At 46.6% G+C, this 13,773-nt stretch overlaps 1 protein-coding gene across 4 annotated transcripts in view; it reads left to right on the top strand.

The window, feature by feature from the left end:
- STK26 (serine/threonine kinase 26) overlaps positions 1-13,773 on the top strand; it is a 234,213-nt gene that overhangs the window by 117,689 nt on the left and 102,751 nt on the right. For all 4 annotated transcript variants that reach the window (XM_086918710.1, XM_086918713.1, XM_086918711.1 and 1 more), the window contains exons 3-5: positions 3,805-3,861; positions 13,284-13,392; positions 13,484-13,641. In XM_086918710.1, coding sequence (XP_086774836.1) covers positions 3,805-3,861; positions 13,284-13,392; positions 13,484-13,641 — 324 coding nt within the window. The remainder of the gene's footprint in view (positions 1-3,804; positions 3,862-13,283; positions 13,393-13,483; positions 13,642-13,773) is intronic.

Below are 13,773 nucleotides of genomic sequence, written 5' to 3'. Positions count from 1 at the left end.
CTCCACATCAATCATCTGGAGTTACTAGCCATATTCCTAGCACTAAAAGCTTTCCAGAAGCAAGTAGCAAACAAAGCTGTGTTAGTCCGCACAGACAACATGACCGCAATGTACTATATACAGAAGCAGGGAGGCACACACTCCTTGCAACTCTCAACTAGCACAGGACATATGGAGGTGGGCTATACCTCAAAACATATTCCTCCTAGCCCAACTATTCTTTCAGATGTGGGGACAACCTCAAATAGACTTATTTGCCGCCCACGAAAACGCAAAATGCCCAAGCTTCGCCACCAGATATCCACACCCACTGTCAAAAGGAAATGCGATATGGATGAATTGGTCAAACAGATTTGCGTACGCTTTTCCACCTCTACCACTCAAGCCACTAGTAGTACGCAAACGACAGCAGCATTCTCTGACACTCATCCTAGTTGCTCCAACTTTGGCGGACAACCGTGGTACACCACACTGCTACAACGGTCTGTGGTACAGCACCAAAAACTGATCTCTCCACTGTTCTGTGTGGAGACAGGTGCAGACACCCGGACCCAGCTCAGCTCAACCTTGCGATATGACTCCTGAAGTCCTAGAATTTGGATATCTGAACCTTCCTCCAGACTGCATGAATGTCATTAAAGAAGCTAGACATCCAACCACTAGGGCATGTTACACGGCCAAGTGGAAAAGATTTGTGATATATTGTCACAACAACAATATTGATCCCCTAAATGTGTCTATTCAACACATCATAGGATACTTATTGCATCTCCAAATATGTAACTTAGCCTATACGTCTATTAGACTACATCTTGCTGCAATAGCAGCATATCTGCAAAATAGACAACATCTATCTCTGTTCAGAGTGCCTGCCATTAAAGCCTTTATGGAAGGCCCTAAAAGAATAATCTCTCCCAGATTACCACCTTTGCGGAATTTAAACGTTGTTGTCACACTTTTAATGGGACCTCCCTTTGAACCTTTACACAGATGTGAATTACAATTTTTTACATGGAAAGTTACTTTCCTAGTAGCTATTACTTCTCTGCGGAGAGTTAGTGAACTACAAACACTACCCATCCAAGAACCCTTCTTGCAAATGCATCAAAATAAGGTAGTTCTACGTACTAATCCAAAATTCTTGCCCAAAGTCATTTCTCCATTCCATCTCAATCAATCTGTGGAACTGCCCGTTTTCTTCTCGCAACCACAGTCAGTAGCAGAAAGACCTCTTCACACATTAATGTCAAAACAGCATTGCTATACTACATAGAAAGAACTCAACCTTTTTGTAAGACAAAACAACTTTTTGTGTCTTTCTCACCACCACACAAAGGTAATCCCATTTCAAAATCTGGGATAGCTAGATGGATTGTCAAATGCATACAGATTTGTTACCAGAAAGCTAAACGTACGTTATCTGTTCCTCCCAAAGCCCACTCTACAAGAGAAATAGAGGCGTCAATGGCATTTTTAGGGAACATTCCCCTAGATGACATCTGGAGAGCAGCTACATGGGCTACACCGCACACATTCACAAAACACTATTGTGTAGATGTGAAAACAAAACAACAAGCTAATGTACCCCAGACTGTTCTCAAAACATTATTCCAAACTACGGCAACAGATAGGGGTGGTCGCCTCTAAGAGTGGGTACTACTATATGATCTATGCACAGTGTGCAATCCGCAGCTCATATGCCTGGAAGGAAAATGCTACTTACCAGCATGCATCTGTTCTTTGCATGTAGAGCTGCAGAGTTGCACACACCCGCCCGCCTCCCCGGCTACCCTTGTCTGTTCAGTATTATCTTAATTAGATACAAATTACATGCCCATCCTTCCTTTTCTTGCAAAGCTCCTTCATATCCCTAATGGCGAAAAACAATTTGGGGATGGAGCCGATGCCCATGCGCAATGTGGTCCTGAGGAGGAGTCACCTATCTTGTCTTCCAAATAACTTTTCAGGACAACAACTAACTGCAAACATCCGGGCCAAACACTAGGTGGTGACTAGTGACTAGGAACTCTGCAGCTCTACATGCCAAGAACAGATGCATACTGGTAAGTAGCATTTTCCTTATCACTCGTGCCAAATTGGCCGTCATGCAGCAATCTGTAGTACTGGGGGTTTGGAGTGTTTAACATGTAAATGCTGTGATGCATTATTAGAAAGTGGTTGGTGTGGGATTCTACAGAAGTCTGTTATCTTGTGGCTGGAAAGGGAGATTCACAGTGTCTAGGTGCTCTTGAATAAAGGTTGGTTATACCTTCAGTAGCCATGTTCCAGGGGTTTGGAAAATGTAAAATCTTTCCAAGATGGTATTCTGGTTTTTGGAGCGTCCATTCAAGAACACAGCAACATCTTGAGGGCTGCGTTAGGTCGGCTGAGGGAGGTGAGCCTGACCTTGAGGAAGGACAAATGTAGGTTCCTTGTGAAAGAAATCAAATACTTTTGGGGCAGGGTGTCCGACCAAAAATTGACTTGTTGTAGGCTATCTGCTCTGCACCTGTTCCTTGTGATAGATAAAGACTGTTGCACCACAGCACGCAGTGTGACCATGATTTCTCCATTTGAGAAAATGCTCGAGAGGAAGACTAGTTCTTGTCATGAGAAGCATGGTAGTTAGGAGGTCATGGCCCGTGGCAAAGGGGTGTGTGCTGGGGACTGGGTAAAAATAAGGCATGGGAAACAGTGCAAAGGTTTGTCTAAATTTTGGGGCCTGGGTTGTGGACAGTAACGTGGTGAGGCGTGATTGTGCCGGGCCGTGTGTGGGTCTGAAGGGGTTCATGTTGAGTGTTGACGATTTGACAAAAATAGGGATGATGCTAGGGTGAACGTGTGTGGTGTTTTGCCTGTGCTTCCCGTGCCAATGGCCTTGTTCCTCACGATGGGGCCAGAGGATTTCATTCTACCAGGTTTCTCAGACTTCGTCGTTACTTGGAGGGTTACGTGCCAACAGTTTGAATTTGTTGTACACATTGTATGATTTACTTGTGGAGGTTATTTACACTTTGTTGCAAGTCTGTTTATTTTCTCTGTTTTATGTGTCTGTACGTTTGAAGGTAAAGACCTTATTGTTAATCCCCCTATTTTACCTTTCTTTTCTTTTGTTTCATAGTGGTTTTGGTGGCTGGGTAGAAGGGGGCAGGGGTGAGTGTAGAATGTTTAACATGTAATACTGTGATGTATTATTAGAATGTAGAGGGATTCTACTGGAGTCAGCTATCTTGTTGCTGATGAGGAAGATTCACGCTATGTACACAACTCGAAACAACATTTGAGCTTAATACATTTGCCTTTACATGGTAAGGTCGCCTCCAGCGTTTGTGGGATCTCAGATAAAAGTGCTTCTACTAGGGCCAGCAGCTCCTTAGTTTCTACGATGTTTTAAACAATTTAAGCTAGATTTGAGTATAGTAAAAAAAAAGCTAAATAAAAGTGCTGATTTATTGCATTTGACCACCCCTTCTGACCCCCAGAAGGATAATTATGCAATTGTTTCTGTAGCTTTACGCTTAGTTACCTGCAATCAAGCTGAAGTGTAATATTTGTTTAGGGTTGCTTTTATTATGCTGGGCTTCTCTAACTAACCCCACAAGCGTCCACTGCCTCCATGGAAGCATAGTACTTCTTTCAACATTCCCTCCTTATGAGATATGACTGTTCCTCCATGAGAGTAGGGGAGAACAAGATTGGAATGTACCTAATTGTATAAATGTTTTCTAATTTATTATAGGTGTTTTCAATGTACTGTACCACATATTGTTACTTTTTAAATATTTATTTATTTTTGTTTTACAGGGCACAAAATTATGGATAATAATGGAATATTTAGGAGGTGGTTCAGCCTTAGACCTTGTAAGTATTCAATAGGTTTCCTGTTGCATATACAGCACTTTAAAATGTTTGAAAAGTGATGAGTGAAATTAGCACTACAATACTTTTTCAGTAGGCCCCCTGTTTGAAAAGGATTGTATGATGAAATTGGTCCCTCCCTTTAAACGTCCTATTAACTCCCGAATAAAGATTATTTGCCTTTGTTATGACCTCCGTAATGGAATAGTAATTGAGGAGCACATTCCTTTTTCTATTCGATTTTTCCATTTCATTGGAAATGCTCGGTTCTGGTAACTTTTTAAAGCTATAGTAATTTGTTTGTTTTTAGGCTATATTCAAAGCTTCACCAACTGTTCTTCTGCAGAAGTTCCTGGCATAGCCTTAAACATACGTGTTTATAGTGTAGCTATAAAAGTTCTTTCAAATTGAAATGAATGTCGCATTCATAAAATGTTGTACTGCTAAAATAAGCACTCTGTGCAATGTTTTTCTCTCGCACACTTTTTACGTCAGCTGGCAAGGTAGTCGACCCACCCTTTCCTGTAAAGTGACAACTCCATGCTTGTTCTAAATGTGGTCATGGGTTTTTTAACTGAGGCTTGTTTGTTGCCGAGTGCTGATGTGGTCCCACCGAAACCGTGCTTTCCCTCCTGCATGTGTGTGTTACTATTTTGGGAAGTTACTTTAAGAGGGAATCATGGACATACAATGACATTTTTCTCTAGCATTTATTTATCCAGCATTGCTTTCCTGTCCTAAAAAGAAGCTGCATTGTGTGGTATAAAGAAACATCAAAAAGCTTTATTATGATGTACTACCCATGATTTTATTATTAGTGGTAGCAAAATTCTGCCTTTCCTGCCACCATTCCCCATCAAAACGCGCAGCTTAACATGGGATAAAATATCATTAATTATACACATTTGCTAACCTTGAGATAGATAAAAATATATCAGTATTTTGCTTTTTCACTCTAAATTCATGGTTTCACTTTCACCCATTTGTCAACGTTTTAGAAGCAATTTTAGACAGGTTCTACTTCAGTCTTTTTCGTGGCTCCCAAATTAGAACAAGCTTCTTTCTAAGCAACTAAATCAATTCAAATCAGGTGTTTGTTAAGCGTGACTACTCACCCGTAAGGTTCTCAAGGCACTGGGGGTGGGGGGGTGGGGGGGGGGGGGTTCACAGGTTCCAATACATGAAGAAGGGGGTCTGTCGAGGAGCCAAGTTTTGAGCTTTCTTGCGAAGATGGGGAGCGATGTTATCTGTCTGAGTTGGAGTGGAAGGTCGTCTCAAGCACTGGCTGCGCGGAAGGAGAGGCCTCCCGATCTGGTCTTTCTGGTGTGGGGGGACCACAGCGTAGGAGAGCTGGGCTGGTCCTTTGGAGTGCGTGGCATTTGAGTCGGCTGTTCAGGTATGCTGGTGCGTTGTCATGGAGGGCCTTGTGAGCATGGGTTAGCATCTTGAAGGTGACTCTAGCTTCGGCGGGGAGCCACTGGAGTGTGCGCAGGTGCTGGGAGACGTGGCTGTGGCTTGGCAGGTTGAGGACCAGACTTGCTGCGGCATTTTGGATGTTCTTTAGCTTGCAGGTGAGGGTTTTGTTTATTCCGGCATAGTGTGTTGCCGCAGTAGAGCCTGCTGGTGAGCAGGGCGTGAGTGACGGTCTTTGTGTTCGAGGGGGATCCATTTGAAGGTTTTACATAGGAGGCGGAGGGTGTGGAAGCAGAAGAACGAGATGGAGTTGATCTGGCGGTCCATTTTGAGCCCTGAGTCAAGGATGGTTCACAGGTTGCGTGCGTGGTCAGTGGGGGTGGGCGGGCTTCCGAGGGGCGTCTGGGTGTGGGCCCATGATGAGTACTTCCGTTTTGTTTGTGTTTAGTTGTAGGAAGCTGTTTTTCATGGGTGTCGTCTGCGTATGACACAATGTTGAGTCCGTTGGTTCTGACTATGGGAGCGAGCGGAGCCATGTAGACATTGAAGAGCGTAGGGCTGACCCCTGGGGGACTTTGCAGGTGGTAGGTGTAGGGTCTGAGAGGAAAGGGGGGGGTGGAGTCTCACCGCGCTGCGTTCTCCCGGAGGGGAAGGAGCGGATCCAGTCCGAGGGCCTTGTCTTGGATCCCTGCGTCGTGGAGACTGCGTATTAGGGTGCGGTGAGAGACTGTGTCGAACGCCGCTGAGAGGTCGAGGAGGATGAGCGCTGCTGTTTCTCCTTTGTCCAGTAAGGTCGTCTGTTGCCGCAAGGAGGGCGGTTTTCGTACTGTTTTTTTCTGAAGCCGGATTGGGAGGAGTCGAGGATGTTGTGCTCTTTGATAAATGTGGCGCGTTGGCTGTTGATGGCTTTCTCGATGACTTTCGCTGAGAACGGGAGCAGGTAGATGGGTCCGTAGTTTTTTAGGTCTGTCGGGTCCACCGAGGGTTTCTTCATCTCAGCGCGTTTCCAGTCAGGAAACGAGGCGGTTGCCAGGGAGCGGTTGATGGTGTGGCAGAGCATGGGTGCGATGGTGTCTGCTGCTCTGTTGAAAATGTGGTGGGGGCAGGGTTCCGTGGGGGGCCCAGAATGGATTGACTTAATCGTCTTAATGGTGTCTTCCGTGGTGAGGGCTGTCCAGTTGTCGATCGCTAGCTTGAGGGTGTCAGGGGTTGTTGGTGAGGGTTCAGTCTGTTGGTTGTCTTCGTCAAAGTTGTCGTAGATGCTCTTGATTTTGTGGTGGCAAAAGGTGCCGAGTTTGTCGCAGAGGTCTTGTGAGAAAGGAATGTCAATGGACTCGCTGGTGGGTTGGGCGAACTCCTTGAAGAGTTCTTTGCTTTTGTGTGCATGAGTGGAGATTCTGTCTTTAATCGATTTTTTTTTTCCACGTTTTTCTGATGAGTTGGTGATGGGCGTTGGAGGTGGCTCTGAAGTTGTTGTGGGCTTATGTGGATTTGGTGTTCCTCCAGGCCTTTTCGAGGCGGCAGCAAGTGTCTGGACTCTCGAAGTTCGTTGGTGAACTATCTAGCTTTCTTGTCGTGGGTGTTTTTCTTGAAGGGGGCTATGGTGTTGGCGCTGTCGGAGATCCATCTGTGCAGGGTTCGGGCTGCGGTGTTGGTGTCGTTTTCCCCGATGGTTGGGGTGGAGTTGCTGAGTGATGAGGTTAGCTGATCGTCGGTGATTCTGGTGTCTGTGGATGGTGGATGTTCTGAAGGTGAAGTAGACTCATCGATGGTCAGTCTATGGGAGTCTGGTGGTGTGGCTGAAGGTGATGTAGTTTCCTGTTGTGAAGAGGGGGTCATGGGTGTGTCCTGCTGAGTGCGTGGGTTCGGTCACGATCTGGCAGAGTCCAATGTTGTGGAGGTTGTCCAGGAGGGATGTGGTTCTGGGGTCCAGTTGGTTGTTGAGGTGGAAGTTTAGGTCTCCCAGTAGGGTGTAGGTGGACGCGATGGCATGCGGGGAGATGATGTCTGTGATGGAGTTGGCAAAAAGTCCAGGGGGTTGGTAGCTGAGGGTTCCACAGAGGGTGGAGGTAGGGTTGGCCAGTATCTTGAAGTGAAGGTGTTCCATCAGGTCTGCGGGCTCGTCGGGGAGTGTGCTCAGGCGGAGGGTGGATTTGTGGACGATGGCGATTCCTCCTCGAGGGCGGGTGGGGCGGTCGTTCCTGGGTATCTTGTATCCTTGGGCAATGGCGATTGTGATGTCCATTCCCGAGGTGGTGTTGGTCTAGGTATCAGTAAAGAATGCTACATCCAGGGTAGTGCTGTCGAGGAGGTCCCAGATTTCGGTGGCTTGTTTTTGGAGGGATCGGACTTTGAGGCGGATGCATTGCAGGGTATTCGGTTCGGTTGTGTTCTTGCGGGCGGATTGCGCTGGTCAGTGGTCTTGGCTGTGCCGGCAGCAGTGACGGCTGAAGGGTCCGCCGGTGTAGGCTGGTAATGCTAGTTTGCAGTTGTTGTTGTGGCCTGGGTTGAGAGCGTGGAGTGCCGCTGGGTCGTTGCGTTCGTGGTGCAGAGATCCAGGGTTCCTGGTGCTGGTTGCAGGCTGGTTGTGGACGGGCTTGCCTTTGGCTCCCAGTCTGCGCCATTAAGTAGGGGTCGGGAGGGCTGGACTGCTGGGAGGTGGGAGCGGAAGGGCAGCTTGATTTGGCCGGTCACACTGGTCGTGCGGGGGGGCCGCGGGAGGAGCAGCAGCGGGGAAAAACTGGCTAGAAAAGGCAAAAAGAGAGTGCAAATAAGGCAGCAAAAGGGCTAGAAAGAGTGGAGGAAAGACACAGGAGTGTGAAAGGGGGAGATTGAGATGAGGGTAAAACTACAGAAATGGAGGTTAATATGCAGAAGGAGTGAAGGGGGAGATGGAAGTGAGGGAAAAACGAGTAAAAAAAGGAGAGAAAAAGCGGAGCAAGAGAATGGAGACAGAGGTCCCCTGGACCACCAGGGATGAGGCGCAGGTGAAACCTGCGGGTGGAGAGGGCCTCGAAAACCAACACTCAAGAGTGCAATGGGCTCGGGGGAAGGCGTCACTTAATGGTGGAGCTGCGAGGGAGGGAGAGCCATTTCACTGACGAGTCCGGATTCTGTCTCATACCCCATCTGGTTATGGACACTGCAAATGAAGCTGCAGAGTAAGACTATTGGCAATTTATTGGCTGCTAAATGCTACCATTACACCACTGCTGGTTGAATGTCCGCCTAGCATTTCCACTAATATTTCTAAAGAACTTGTCCCGATTTATCTTTGAACTTCATTCACGTTTTGCTATTAAGTCTCTCTTTTCTTCTTGAACTCAGCTAATCAAGGATGTCCATTTCAGTGCAGATATAATGAAAAATCTGATCTAGAATCAAACTTTAAAACCAAAAAACTGCCTCTTAAGGGATTTTGTAGAAGACTGAAACTCAGGGGGCATCTTTTGGAGGTGAGCCCAAAGCTCTCTAGGCTGAGCTCCATCTTTTATTGCACAAGGCACACATTTATTGAGAGATCTGATGCAGATCAATACTGCCCTAGCAAATGCAAGACTAGACTAGTGAAGCTGTTTCTACCGTTCCCATCACATGGGGTAGATTACTTGAACAACTTTCATACAGTTTCACTCAATCTCTGCTTGGGGAAGATACTTGTGAAGATTGTCTTTGTGCCACTTGTTTCAGCAGAACAATTGCCTCCTTGATTCGTTTCATACCTGGTTTTAGTTTGTTTGTTATTATTGGTTTACAGAAAGAAGTGGGATGGTGGCCTTCATCATTGGCTATACTGCTCTTACCATCAGATACATTGGAACTGGCTACTCGGACACCATCCTAAGCTGGTTGAAATCGTTTTCTCATGGTCAGAATGCATCTCTCACAGCTATGTCCCACAGAGCCCAAGCCTTGTCTTCCTATGCAAGTTTTATATATATGTAGGGCCCCTGACTGCTTTGCTCCATCTCCTTAAAAATAATCCTTTCTGACAGAATTCCATTTTCTCATCCTCTGGATGGACCTGACCCTTTTGTAGGGTTATCCCATAACTTTTTGCTTTCCTCCTGCATTTTTTCTGACCTGTTTTGTTGGTTTTATGACTCTGGGCACTTTACCACTGTGATCAGTGCTAAAGTGCATGTGCTCTCTCCGGTAAACTTGGTAAGATTGGTCTATACCTGTTTGGCATATTTAATTTACATGCAAGTCCCTTATACAGTGGTATCCTATATACCCATGGCCTGTAAATTAAATGCTACTAGAGGGCCTGGAGTTCTGCTTCCGCCACCCACGGAAGTAGTCTTTCAAACCCTTTTCAGGCCTATGCCTCTCCAGGGCCTGCTTGAGCAGTTACTGCCATAGTGAAGCGGCATTTAACGTGTTTGCGAAGTCTGAAACCCACCTTTTACCACATAAGTCTCCCCTATGGTAGGCACTAGGTTGCTCTATGGGCAGGGTGCTGTTTAGGTAAAAGGTAGGACATGTGCCATTGTTGTGTGGTGTGGCCTGGTAGTGACCAACAGCCTACTTGGTTTCTCACTGCTGTGAGGCTGCTCCTCTCATAAGTTTAGATGTGTAATTCTGTGATGTTATGTGGTAATTTCTATGAAAGAGGTGGTGTGGCCATGTTTGGTGTGTCTTGAATACATTTCTATTATGAAAGGGGTGGCGTGGCCATGTTAGGTATGTTTGGAATAGTGGTGATAAATCCTGCTAATAGGTGAACACGGATTTATTACTATTTTAGAAGTGGGCATTTCTGTATGCTTATGAGACGATGTGCCCAGCCTGGTTGTATGTTCACTGACAGGAGCTGGAGAAGTCCATTCACTCTACAGTCACAAGTGGGGTTGAGGTGTGCCCTGCTTTTCCTGAGTGACTCATAGCCAGACTAAATAGACCTTGTCTACATTTAGTGGTGGAAGGAGTTGGCACCTGCACAGGGTGGTGCCTGCCTTTCACAATGCTGTCTCTGCCCCTTTAGTGTCTGCATCCAGGACTGGAATTGAATAGGAGAGTTTGTTAAAGTAACCCCCAGAACAAAGATTTTGTGAGTAGAAGTACAGGGGCTGTGACCCCAAGATTTTAGACACTGCGTGGAATTGTAAGTAGATGCTACTGGCCCTACAAAATGCAACTGTCGAGAAGGAACAGTCATGCTTCCAGGAAAACCACCACTAGGACTTTGCTGACCTACTGGAAGGGCTGCCTCCTTGCCTCAAGGACCCTGTGTGCTGGCCGGGTGCCTGCAGCCTGCTTTCCTGAACCTGCGCACCCCCAGTGCTCACAGTAGCTCAGCACGAGGTGAGCTCTGTGCACATGGCTGTTTTCCCCTTGGCTGGAGCCTCATTTCATTGCCTAGGGAAGAACAGCTTGTGAGGAGAGGTTTTGCAGTAAATGTCGGACATAGCGCCCTTTTTTTCGCTTTGGCCTTAGCCATGTGTTTGTGACTGGTGACCAGATAGGGGGATGACGTCATGACCGATGAGGGGAAGGAAGCCGACAGGCATAGCACCCCTCCAAATCTTCTCTTCGCTAGCATAGTCTTGTGCTAGCGAATGTTTCACTAGTCAAGGTGCATCTCAGGCCGTGGCAAGGTGATGGCCAGTCTAGTCTAAGTCCTCTCCACTTTATCACTTTAGCTTGTGTTTTGGTGGGCACGAGGGCCTAGAGTAGCAATCATCAATCAGGCCCAGTGGGTAGACTATATTCGAGACCGTGGATTCTGCCTTGTTCAACGGTTTCACTCCATTCACAGGAGGCAGCACACAAGCAATACAAGGTCCTAGCCTATGGAAGGCTAAGCAGTTCTCTTCAAGAGAGCCAGAGGTGATGTATTGAGATCCAATGGGACACTCTGCTTGCTCCAGCTTGTTAGAGTGGAACCCCTGTGCAGTGCTATGCCTCACGCTGCCAAAACTGTCCGGCCTGGTCCCAGGTGTCGCTAGAACACACAGGGGGTCTACTTGAAGATGTAGCACCAGTCTCGCCGTATCTAGAACGACGATTCTCCCCACATCAGCTTCTCACCTTATATAGATGCATCCCAGGCCTGTGCTGACAACTCCTCAATAGGTGGGCGGGCGTTCAGGTCCAGAGGAGTCCTGCGGTCCGAAATCTTATCCAGGCCTCGCTGGTGTGGTCACGTGGGCCGATATAGGCCTCCGCTCGATCGTGGTCCCCTCTCTGTCCGCAGAGCCAAGCGATGAGGAGGGGCTTCAACGCATGCCCCGGTATCCCGGGCCTTGGTCCAGTGCCCACTAAGCCGCGTGATTCACAGTCTGGCTGGTTCCAGGTTAGCGGCCCGGATGTTCTTGCCTCCGCAGGGTCCCGCCTCCAGGTCGTGGTATCGGCGTGGTGAAAATGTGACGTCTGGCGTGGCTTGGCTCGCTATGGATGTTTGGGTGGAGGCGCGGCCAGTCACCATACCGCCGCGTTCGTCCAGCCACCTCAGACGCCTCCGGAGCAGTTTAATGGCCGCCCTCTTGTCAGTCTGCAGGCCTGGGTTCCAATCCCCAGCAGCAAAGTGGGCCAAGCTCACGATCCCCAAGCGAGAAACCTATATCCCCCCCTCCCAGGTGGGAAGTGGGGGGCGAGGGGGAAGAGTCCTCTGGAGCCTGAATTACTGGGGTTTAGGTGCTATGGAGATGCTATCGGTCCAGCAGGATCAGAGCGCAGAGAAGGCATGTCTACTCACTCCGCCATCTTGGCCACCCCTCTATTGTGTCCTTTTAACCCTTTCGATGCTCAGGACGAGCTCAGCTCGTCATGATGCACGGTTGAGCTGTGCTGATGACGAGCTGAGCTCGTCATGAAATGATGGACTTGACGATAAGTCAGCATAGGAGGGGAAAACACCGAGCAGCCAAGGTGTTAAAGATTGTAACAAAACATCCAAATGGGGTAATTCCTCTGCAGTGACAACCTGAACCCTATTTAAAGTGGAATCAATAACCCGACCAGGAGTATCGCGGGGGATCAAACATCCTACCAGGTGAGTGAGGGGACTATGGTCTGACCATTCTGATCCCCAGTGACACTTGTGATCGGGTTATTGATTCCACTTTAAATAGGGTTCAGTTTGTCTATCCGAAAGAACTATCCCGTCTGTTTTGTTACATTATTATAAGAGGAGTGTTGGTATAGGACCTCATTAAATATCCCTCTTTGTCCCTCCTTTGATTACTTGCTTTCAATGATTCACAGTGCACTGAAAAATACATTTTGTAATTTTTTGTTTACTAGGGAATTTCACAGCGTATAAGCAGGGAGAACATTTTTTACTTCTCAGACTCAATTTGTATGCGAATATGTGCTAACTGTCCATAAACAGCCTCTGCTCAGTAAAATATGTGCTATACTTCTGTCATGACTTGCAAATTACCCACTATTGTACATCCAAGGGTAATAGATGACTCCAGGGCATCCGGGACAGTGCTCCTGTCTTAGACTTTCCTTTTACAAAACATTGTTTTCAGGTGTCTTTGGCCTATTGGTTCAGTTAAAATAAGTCAAGACTACTGCTCCCTGAAAGCATTAGTCTAGGACTAGGCAGTGTTGTGCCCAACCACATGAATTCATGTGGTAACTGAATACACAACTTTTACTTTTAACTATCTATAATGATTTTGTCTGCCTATTGGGGCCATGATGCCTCCGGTGCGTGCTTGAGGATTGGAAATATGACCATTCAAAGGTTGTTGTAACCAAGACATTGATGGATTTGATCTCAAACTGGTGCACAGCGTTCAGACACTGAAAGAACGATCTTCAGCAGAGCTCAGATTATTGGTTTGAAAATGTTTGCCCCATGTGGTGATGCTGTAATTTGAACAAACTGCTCTGCTGTATGTGCTCTGCTGTATGTTCTCTGTTCGTTTAGTTTTATGTGTGCTCTTTTCAAAGTGGGTACATGTTCTGAAGTTAAATGAAGAGCGAGATAATATTTTTCTCAATCCAAATGATATGCCTTCAATGCTTTTTGTGTTTTTCCTGTTTCTCTTTTGTAGTTACGTGCCGGGCCATTTGATGAATTCCAAATTGCCACGATGCTAAAAGAGATTATGAAAGGACTTGACTACCTTCACTCGGAGAAGAAAATTCACAGGGATATCAAAGGTTAGAATCGATTCATGCAGGGACACTATGTGAAATCGAAATGTTTTAAAAAATTTATACATTTTGCTTTTTTTTCCCCCCTCCAATCCAGCTGCCAATGTTTTGTTATCTGAGCAAGGAGAAGTTAAACTTGCAGACTTTGGAGTGGCTGGGCAGCTGACAGATACGCAAATTAAGAGGAATACGTTCGTGGGCACTCCTTTCTGGATGGCTCCTGAGGTTATACAGCAATCTGCCTACGATTCAAAAGTAAGATTCGTCTTTTCAAGCTTTCTTAATTAAATGTCTTTATTACATATTGTGAACGTAAGGTATTGATAGGATAAAAAGTAAAATGAGATTGAATTATGTTGACCTGTACTAATTGCATTCCTGATACTG

Source organism: Lissotriton vulgaris, chromosome 4_1 (genome assembly GCF_964263255.1).
Source record: "Lissotriton vulgaris chromosome 4_1, aLisVul1.2, whole genome shotgun sequence".
Classification (NCBI taxonomy): domain Eukaryota; kingdom Metazoa; phylum Chordata; class Amphibia; order Caudata; family Salamandridae; genus Lissotriton; species Lissotriton vulgaris.
Note: the sequence above shows the minus strand (reverse complement) of the source record. Positions and strands in the feature narration are given on the sequence as shown.